This window comes from Pinus tabuliformis, chromosome 5_2 (assembly GCF_031772625.1).
Source record: "Pinus tabuliformis cultivar Carrire ecotype Pingquan chromosome 5_2, CPIR1, whole genome shotgun sequence".
Lineage (NCBI taxonomy): Eukaryota > Viridiplantae > Streptophyta > Pinopsida > Pinales > Pinaceae > Pinus > Pinus tabuliformis.
In genome coordinates this window covers 754077303-754087606 of record NC_142306.1, presented here as the reverse complement: position 1 = coordinate 754087606, position 10304 = coordinate 754077303, and the positions used below count along the sequence as shown (strand labels likewise).

The 10304-nt window shown below is 33.5% G+C and overlaps 1 protein-coding gene across 1 annotated transcript; it reads right to left on the bottom strand.

Annotated features, from left to right (window-relative positions):
- Positions 1 to 227: 227 nt before the first annotated feature.
- On the bottom strand, positions 228 to 1550 carry LOC149161442 (putative WD repeat-containing protein C2A9.03). Its single transcript, XM_089434882.1, has one exon. The coding sequence runs from the start codon at positions 1548 to 1550 to the stop codon at positions 228 to 230; it is 1323 nt and encodes a 440-aa protein (XP_089291008.1).
- Between the last annotated feature and the right edge of the window lie 8754 nt (positions 1551 to 10304).

Here is a 10304-nt window from a genome sequence, read left to right as displayed (position 1 = left end):
CAAATAAGTTCAACTAAAATATACTTTTATGATTTAAAATTTTATGTAAAAAAAAAAATATAAACCTTCCCATCATAGTATAGTAATTAGAAAAAAATATTACAATAGCCGTATCGTATCCACTGTTCAGAGGTTTCTAATGACGGAAGTTTATTTCATACCCTAATCTTCAAAATGTGATCGCAGTGCAACGTTCCACCTTCGAAAGTGCCACTATTAAAGAAATTTCACATTAAAGAATCAAGATAAAAAGATTGATGCCTTCTTTTATATTCAAGCAGGCTACCAAACGGACTGTCCAGAGCTTCGTCGTGGACACCGATAAAAAATGATTCGGGGTCTGGACTGAATGAAATTCCAGTTATATCCCCAAAGAAATCAATTTCCTGCCTCTTGTTATACATGTGCTTTGTATCAAATATATGGACAAAATCCGCTTGCTCTGCGATGGCCATAAACTGTCCATCTGAGGAGAACCTGATAGATCGTATGGCAGCCATGTTGCCCTTCAGAACTTCAAGCGAGGTTGAAGTGTTTCTAACATCCCAGAGCCTGCATGTCGTGTCTTGGTTCCCAGTAGCAAATATTGTACCGTCTGGATGCCAAGCAGAGGCAAAGGAGTAATCCAAATGACCTTGAAGAGTTGCAACTATCTTTCCTGTTTGGCAGTCTGAAAGAAAACCCTGAACATCGTCCCCAACGACAACAAACAACTTGTTATCAGGACTTACAGAGGCACGATTAACAGCCCAGGGAAAGGAGAAGTGCTGAATCCGTGTAAATCCATTACATAGATCAAATATTCGCACACCACAATCATTAGATGCAGTGATTAAGCGAGTTGCGCCACCAGGACTCTCATAAATCTCTACCGAATTCGTACTGGCATTGTCGCCAACCTCATTTTCAGAGATCTTCGAACAATAACTGACATCTTTTATACCCAAATACTTACAGATAAGCTCTCCCCCATACCCACCAACAACAAGTAAATTATTTTTGGCAGCCATGCTTGTAATATGGACTTGTCTGAAACCAGCTAGGGCAGCCCCTGGATGGCTTTCGGATGCAACGACTGGGCCCCTCACATTAAGAAATTCAGTTCGTCTACGACTTAGTGCAGACCAGTGGATAATAGAATAAGCCGATGAAAGATACACATCGTGCTTTGATGTTGCCCACACCAATTCCCTTAGCTGAAAGTGTGAATATGTAGGTTTCACTGATTTCGTATTTCTCAGAAATTCGTAAAAATCCCCCCCTTTCTGGATATTTGCACAAATCTTATCTAGTTGAGATTGAGGAACATCCCTCAGATTTTCATACTCTTTCATCCTATGTTCTCTGTATTTCTGCCTTGTCATGTTTGTCATCTGCCATGGAATTCCTTGAATATCTTCTCCTCTTCTGGCTTCCGCAGCAGAAATGTCATCCTCTTCATCATCCTCTTCGTCATCTTCCTCGACGTCAATCTCAGCTTCTGTATCTTCATCAGAAGCAGCCATTACAATATCATACTCAGCGTCTGAATCTTCATCAGAAATAATCATTTCGGGCTCATACTCGTCTAGCTGCGCCAGATCTCAATACACCGCTGAATATGGTGTCCTTCGCTTCTCTACGAACACCGCTGAGTATGGTGTCCTTCGCTATGATAGGGTGGTTTTATACACAAGTAATCTCTAACACTCAACTATGGCGGGGTTGTTAAATGCTTGGGGTGTTAAATGTTTTGAGTAAATTTGATTTGGTCCAGTTATTATTAGTGATTTTAGTGATTTTTGAGAACAACTCATGGTTTTATCTATGGGATTCAAATTAAATTAGTGGACATTACAATACAATCAACTATGTAAGGGAATGTGAGATTTTGTGTATGGTTGATTAACGAGGTACTTGAAAATGTGCCACACATAACTAGCCGATAAAGGAAAACTCTTGATGGGACGGGAAACGAGGTTAATCTCTCCGAGTCAAATTTAAGGGGAATCCATGGATGGTTTTTATAAGGGGAATCCATGGATGGTTTTTATAACATGGGACCAGGGTAATCTCTTGTCTCCGAGTCAAATTTAAGGGGAATCCATGGGGTGGTTTTCATAACATGGGACCATGTTAATCTCTAGTCAAATTTAAGGAGGAATCCATAGGGTGGTTTTGATAACATGGAACTAGGGACCACATTAATTTCCCCCGAGTCAAATTTAAAAGGGGAATTGATAGGGTGATGGTTTTGATAACTGGGACCATGGACCACGTTAAATTTAAAGGGGGAATTGATAGGGTGGTCTAGATAACACATGGTCCCTGTGGCTTGGATAACATGGGACTAGGGACCACGTTATTCTCCTTGAGTCAAATTGAAGGGGGGAATCGATAGGGTGGTTTGGATAACATGGACCAAGGACAAGGTTAATCTCCTCGAGTCAAATTTAAGGGTGGAATTGATAGGGTGGTTTGGTTAACACGGGACGAAGGACAACGTTAATCTCGCCAAGGGGTGAATTGATAGGGTGGTTTGGATACCTTGATTTGGGGAAGTTACTAGTGGTGTTTTGAGCTATACCTTTATGACAACCCATGGTTTTGCCTATGGTATTGTCTCCCTGAGTAAAATTTAAGAGGGGAATTGATAGGGTGGTTTGGATAACTTGGTTAGGTGAAGTTACTAGTGGTGTTTTGTGCTCTACGTTTACCACAACTCATGGTTTTGCCTATGGTATTCATCTTCCATGTAGCCTATTTAAAGGTGGAATGGTGTTTCAAGCTGTAGGGTTATGAGAACCCATGGTTTTGCCTATTGTATTCATATTCAATATAACCTAATTAAAGGTGGAATGGTGTTTGGAGCTCTAGGCTTATGAGAACCCATGGTTTTGCCTATTGTATTCATAATCAATATAACCTAATTAAAGGTGGAACAAACTCAATGTTAGTGGCTATTAGGATCCAAGCAAAAATGTCTTTAGACACCACCACTTCTCTTGGTATTATGCTATCCTAACATAATGGTCAATGTCCAAACAATCACTTTGGGACTCTCCCTTGAATTTTCTACTACTAACCCAACATCATTAGGGTTACTTTTCCATTAGTAATAGGAATAGAATACTTCTATGGAATACTTAGACTTCATTATGCGCTCACCTAACTAGGAATTAATGATAAATTGACTAAATACAAAAATAATACCAAAACCCCCATAAATCGTTATGGGCTGACCTAACTCAACATTTATGTTAAATTGTCCAAATAGAAAAATAAAACCAATATGGGTATAGATCCATCTTAACTCTCGATCTACCAAGACCCTAGAGGGCTGAAATATCTCAAGATTCAAAGTCTTCTTTTGAGTGCAAAATGTGAGGAAATAACTACATCACCAAAATATGGATTCCTCTTTTCATTTTTGTAGATATTTAGTTAAAATAGATCTATGTTTGTGCTTAATAATATTATTTATATCATATAAATTCCACATATCTAGTTATTAATAATATTATTTATATTATATAAATTTCGCAATCTATATATAAAAGTATTCCCATTTTTAATTTTATTAAAACCTTGATTTAATCTCTATGGAATATATGTGAAATGTTTTTAGTTGTATTGAGGATAGATGGTTTAAATATATCTCAAAAGTAATTATAACTTTTTTGTTTTTAGATTTAATTAGAAAATATTATAAAAATAAATTAAAACAAAATATTTTTATTGTAAAAAGAGTTATAGCTTTTGGGCATGTCAAGTCATGGCATTGGCCCATGGTGTTGTAACAAAGTCTATTTACACGTTAATAATATACATATTAATGTGGGGGAGAATATTCATAGTTAACAATCTTGTTATATTGTAAGTTTATTGTAAGTATTAAATTTTTATGCGTTTATTAATTAAATTTAAATATGGTTACAAAATTATTATTTTAATTTATATGGTAAAATGAATCTTAATTTATAGTTATTTTTTATATGTTATATATTTTGATATGATATATTTATTTAAAAAAATGTTTGTAATTTTATTAATAAAAGAAAATTGACAATATAACAAATTAAATTTTATTACTTTTAACTTTTTATTGTGCAGAGAGGTGTAATGTAATCCCTTAAAAGTTAAAAATAACAAAAATAATAAAATTCATTTTGTTACATTGTAATCTTGTTTTTATTAATAAAATTAACAATAACTTTTTAGGTAAAAGAAAATCATAATACACATATGACATTAAAATATATAACATATAAGTAGTAGTTTTCAGTTAAGGTACATTTTGCCTTATAAATTAAAATAATGATTTTGTAATCATATTTAAATTTTATCAATAAGCACATACAAACTTTAATACTTACAATAAAACTACAACATAACAATATTTTTAACCATGGATATTCATGCTCTCTTTACCATAAATATTATTAACTTGTAAATAAGATTTGTTACAATACTATGAGCCAATATCGTGGTTCGTTAATACCACATGCCCATAAACTATATCTCATTTTACAATCAAAATATTGTATAAATATTTTATTTTTTAATTATCTGAAGGCTTCTTATTTCAACTTAAGGTGGATGAGGACCTATTGACTCTTTTTACTTTTTTAATTGACGGCCTAGATTGATTCTCAAGCGAATATGCTCAGCATATGCTTAGTCTGAATGCTTATCAAGCCTAGTGTGTTAGGGAGTTTGTTAGGTTGCATTGACATTTTTCCTAGGGATTTTCAAAGCATACCTAATTTTAGAAAAATTGCCTTATATCTTGGTTGTAAAGGATATAAACTTTTCAACACTTTTGTGTTTTTATCAAGACATGGGATTCTTAAGGGTTAAATAAAATCAAAGTTAATAATAATATTTTTGTTGCAATAGTTAATAATAATATTTTTGTTACAATAGTTTTTTTTTGTTATATATTTATCAATCATAGATACAAATGTATATCAACCACATTAATATTTTTAATATGGTTGTACTAGTTTAATCTTATTAATTTTTTGGGCCATGAGACACATAGATGTTGTTTATTGGTATGTTATGCTATCTAAACATTTTGACTTGATCAAATTACATAAAAATAAAAACAAAAATAAATATATTTATTAATTAAAACATTTTGATACATAAGGTAAGATTTAAATTGAAAAAAAAAAAGATTAAAAATTGATTATTATAATTATTAATTATTGAACCATCCTAGATTAATCTTAGCTCTAAATATATCAAAATCTGAGAGGGATCAAATATCTTAAGGTGCAAATATTTCTTCAAGTTTTGCACTCAAAGAAGAGGTTTGCACCTAGAGAGATTTGATCCTTCTAGAGAGTTGATAGACCCAGAGTTAAGATGGATGTAGGTTGGTTATTAATTGGGCCAAGAGTTGATAGATCCAGAGTTAAGATGGATCTAGGTTGGTTATTAATTGAGTCAAGAGTTGATAGATCCAGAGTTAAAATGGATCTAGGTTGTGTATTAATTGAGCCAACATTTAAATATTTACAGTCACTTACTAACAGTAGACATCTCCAACAGATTCAGATTTATATGACTTTCAACATTTTATTATTTTTTAATTAATATGTCATTTAAAGGTTTACAAACATTTAAATTACTAAAGCATTGTCCCCATAGTGGTTTTGCTATATTTTTATAGCTACGATCGATATTCTTCCTATACAAATCGGCCCTAAAAGCAAAAATCAGAAGGAAAAATATTTGAAATTCAAAATTAAATTTATTTTTCCCTCCAAAAGACAAGTTGGCTCCTCCACAAGTTCAACTTGGCTCAGTCCAACAATCACACCACTTGGGGCACCTTCCATCACTATAAAACACCGTTTGAACTCCTCCTTTTCACATAATTTGGACCATAAAAAGGATGAATTAGAGGTAGAAAAAGGATGAATCAAAGGAAAAATAAGCGGATCAAAATTTACAGAAACATGATGATTTTCTGAGTAGCAAACTGAAGCTCATGGTAGAAGGCTAAAATTTCAGGAGGATGCATTTATCGTAGTTTGACCTGGGTTTAGTTACTAGTCAGTTTGGCTTTAGTTTTGACTAAAAAGATAATATTGGATCTCTTGTTGAATTGAATAATTTCTCTAAGAAAAGATTCTTGGGTTTTTCCCTAGTAAGGATTTTCCCATTATAAACTTTGTGTCTCTTGTGTTTGGTTGTCTCTTCATGATTCTATTATCATTATTGTTTTTAGTGTTGCACGTTTTCTATGTTTAATTTCTCAATGATGAATGTGACACAAGATAAATTGATGGGTAAATCATTAGAAGTAATTATTAGTGTAAGAAATCATCAAAACTCAACATGGTATGATAGAAGGTAGAAAATAAACCACTAAAGAAAATATAATAAATCCAATGTTACATGCTAAAATGATGAAGTAAAATATCTATCTAATAAGTATCTTTGTCCTAAACTTACGTATGAAATAAGGGAGGAATAAAATCCTAATCCAAACTCCAAATGGAGGGCTCTCATCCAAATTCTTGTCATGATTTTAAGGAGGATCAAATCCCTCCTGATCTCAAGTATTTATGAGAGTCCAAACTCTATTTGTAATAAGAAATGAATCCATCACCCATGTTTTGTAAGGGTTGGAGCCTTAATTGCATGAAATTTTGAATATGGACATCAGTTGATTTAAATCTTGTTCATGAAAATATGTGATTAATAGTATATTATGTGACAACATTAGGGTTGGTTGCATGTTTCCCTCGCCCTAAGTTCAGGACCAGAAGATGAATAAGTAAGAGGCCTTAATATGACATCAAAGAGGCCATGTTTATTGCTCTTTCCTATGACCGAATTCATATTTTGTGAAAGGAAAATCGATGTCATCAAAAGTTAGAGTATAATGCTTAAGAATAAGATATTGAGGTTGAGTTTCTTCTGGAGGTTTACTTACTTAACCATCAAGATGCTGAAAAATTTCCTGAGGACCAACAACATGAATCTTAGAAAGACTTTAGAGGTATTATGGGCATAGGTTTCTGATGATCTTGGTCTATTGCAAATGTGTAATAAATTGATTAAAGAATGTATTGAAGCTCCATATGACAAGGGTTAAGGATTGGTTGAAGAATGAATTACGAACTGTAAGAGAATTTTGGAAGCAAATCTAGGCCTGAGATGGTGGTCAAAAGAAATCAATTGAGACCTATTTCAAGCCTAGTTCGAGTTGAGTTTTGTTTTAAGGCTCCTTCCTTCATGTTGAAACAAATTTTAAGAAGTTTAAAGCTCCAAGGCCTCCTAAGGTGTAAATATTTTTTAAGTACTACAATATTTGTCTTCAAGTCATGTAGCAAATTGAACTTGCTTTGTATGAATGGCATCTCTGTTTCTTCATGATCTTGATACATTTTTTATTTAAGAAAATAGTACATCTAAAATTGGTCCACCTAGGAAGCTTCTCCATGGATAGAGGGAGCTGAGGAGGAAGACTCCTGTTGATGTATGTCAATAATCAAAATTTCTCAAACCATTGTGATTACCTCCCCTATTCGCCTAACAAGTAAATTAAGTGTAAACCTCAAAAATATATATAACAATGAAAAATGAAACTAGTAGGTGGGACCCTACCTCAAGAGCATCACATAAAAAAAGTTGTGTCATACAATGTTATACAAGAAATAGGTGCTTCAAAATTTATTTCACATTTGGATTGTGATTATGTTTAGGATGGAGGCAAAAATTCTATTGTGGATGTAACAAATAGAAGGAAAGCCATAAAATATATTTACATGGTACTTAAAGCATAAGGGATATTGTTGCATAACTATCATTTAACCTATGTGGGATCTAATGTCAAAAAATATAAATTCTTACTCGATATCCAAGAAAATGTTATTGCATATCTATTACATTGTCCTATGGTCAAAATGTGTTGTGTTTTAACATCGAAGGTTTTTAGTCATTAAAATCCACTTTTTGGTGATTAGAACTTCATATTTCCTATGGATTACATATGTTGGCAATGTTTATAAGGTCGTGTTGTGTTTTATGTTGTCAGACTATTGGGTAAAGTTTTTATTTTGCATGATATATGTTACAATGTATGATTAAAGGCATCGGTAGGGTATGTATTTAAATGAAATGTTAAAGGTTTGGATGGAAATGTTTATAGTTTATGAGGTTGATGCGAGACAGTAAAATTAAATGAAATATGCTTATGATTTAAAATATTAATATTAAGTGATAACATGATATTTATGATGTATTAGTGATAAGACTTTCCATTAGCATGCAATCTAAGACATGTTTTATAATATGGCTACCAATTTTTATGTGAAGGATTCAAATGTGTTTGGTTTTTTCCATGTCATCATTGCTAGCTATGATTTACATCAAATAAAATGATAATGGGCATGATACCCCATCCTACCTATGTTGTACTAAACATATTCAAGTCTAATATTTTCTCCATTTGAGATCACCTATTAATTCCATATTTGTCCATTCCTTCTTTTGTTGGCGCTATATGACATTCATTTATTTCTTTATATCCCTCCAATTGAAAATGATGCCAACTCATTATCTTGGTTGCTAGTGAGCACCAATACTGTAGCGATAATGCTGCAACTCCTAGAATACCTACTTTACTCTTATCAACCCAGTATTTTGTAACAAACTTGGAAGCGATGGCGTTATATGCACAAGTACTAGTTCTTACTGCAGGTTGTCACTTGGTCAGCCGACGCAAGATCACTAGGAGCTCAAGAAAACTTCTATGGATTCTAGAAGAAGCTCTATATGTGATGAAATGAGAGAAAGACTACTCTGCTTATACTACTCTTACTGCAGAAAGGAGAAAGACTAAAATGTAAAGCAAACCAAGTAAATCCTAATTAACCAACTAATCCTACTTTTGCAGAAAGCACTATGAAAACCATGAAAAGAATTCCATTATCTATTCAAAGAAGTAAACAACATCAAACTAAGCTATTTCTGGAAGTAAATGAGCAGAAAACATCTTTTTGTATTTTTATGTATTTTTATGTGAATTTGACATGTACATAATTTATTGTTTGTGAATGTGGAAGCGAATAGGTGGTGTTGAAGGGCGGTTTTGGGACTTGAGAGGATGTAGGATGGTGTGGTTGGGTCCTAGGAGGTCTCAGGTGGCCTTCTGGAGGATTTTCCCACACTCGTCCTTCAAAAGAAAGCCTACAGGAAAATCTATAGGAGGACACTGGAAATCTACAGGAGGAAAAATAGTGTTCTACAAGAGGCCTACAGGACGAAGCTGAGAGCAGTTTTGGTTGTTTTGAGGGTGTGAAAGTGGGTGGAAAAGGTGGATGAGGGTTGGAATGAAGTTTTAGGACACTTAGGGTCTACCAAGAGTCATTAGGAAAGAGAAAGATGATTGGATTTGCTCAAGGAGAGAGGAAGAAATTCTATGGAAAATGCAGGAATCTAAGGAAGAATTGAGGGGAGACTTGGGCGACCTATAGGGCATGGATCAGATGGAGGATGGGATGGTTGATAGGCTGACCTATTGCTAAAAGATATCCGCTGCATAAACAACTAACAGTTAACCAATGAGATTAAGAAAGCAATGAAATAAGTTTATCTAGAAAAACAGAGTTTTGCATCAAACTGGTCTAAACTATGATCTATGAAAGGAAATGTTGAGAAACGCTGCAAGAAAGGAAAGAATGAAAGAAGACTGTTGTAAATAAAGAAATGAGCATGATGGAGAAGTTCTAAAGAAAAGCAGGACTAGACTATTAACCAAAAAAATTGCAAACACTAGAAGTCCTATGAATGAGGAAAATCTGTGTTTTTTGGGCAGCAAGAGGATCTTTGGCTCAAATAATGGTCCCAAAGGGAGGAAGAGAGGCCAAGGCATTGTTTCTAGCCTTTTGAATATTTTATTTATCACTTCTTAACCTACCATAAAAAGCACAAATGAAAGCAAACTACTGAATCATCAAAAGCAACTTATTCTTAACCATAAAAGAAATGCATCTAACAGAAACCTAATCTACAAACTGAAATAAAACATATAAATATAATTAATGAGGAGTTTGGCTGCTTGGATTGGGCCCTAACCCAAGAGCTTTATCCCTCTGAGCTAACTCAGTGCTAACTCAAAAAGGATTCCATCTTTATTTCCAAAACAATAACAAGATTACATGGAACTCTCAAAATAATGAGCTCAAAGTTGAGCAGAGTTTACATAAGAAAAAGTACAACAAAAATCCAACAAAAATATGACCCTAGTGAGGCCCTAAGCCTCTCTATTTATACAAATGAAGCTACCAATAGCTCACTTAAAA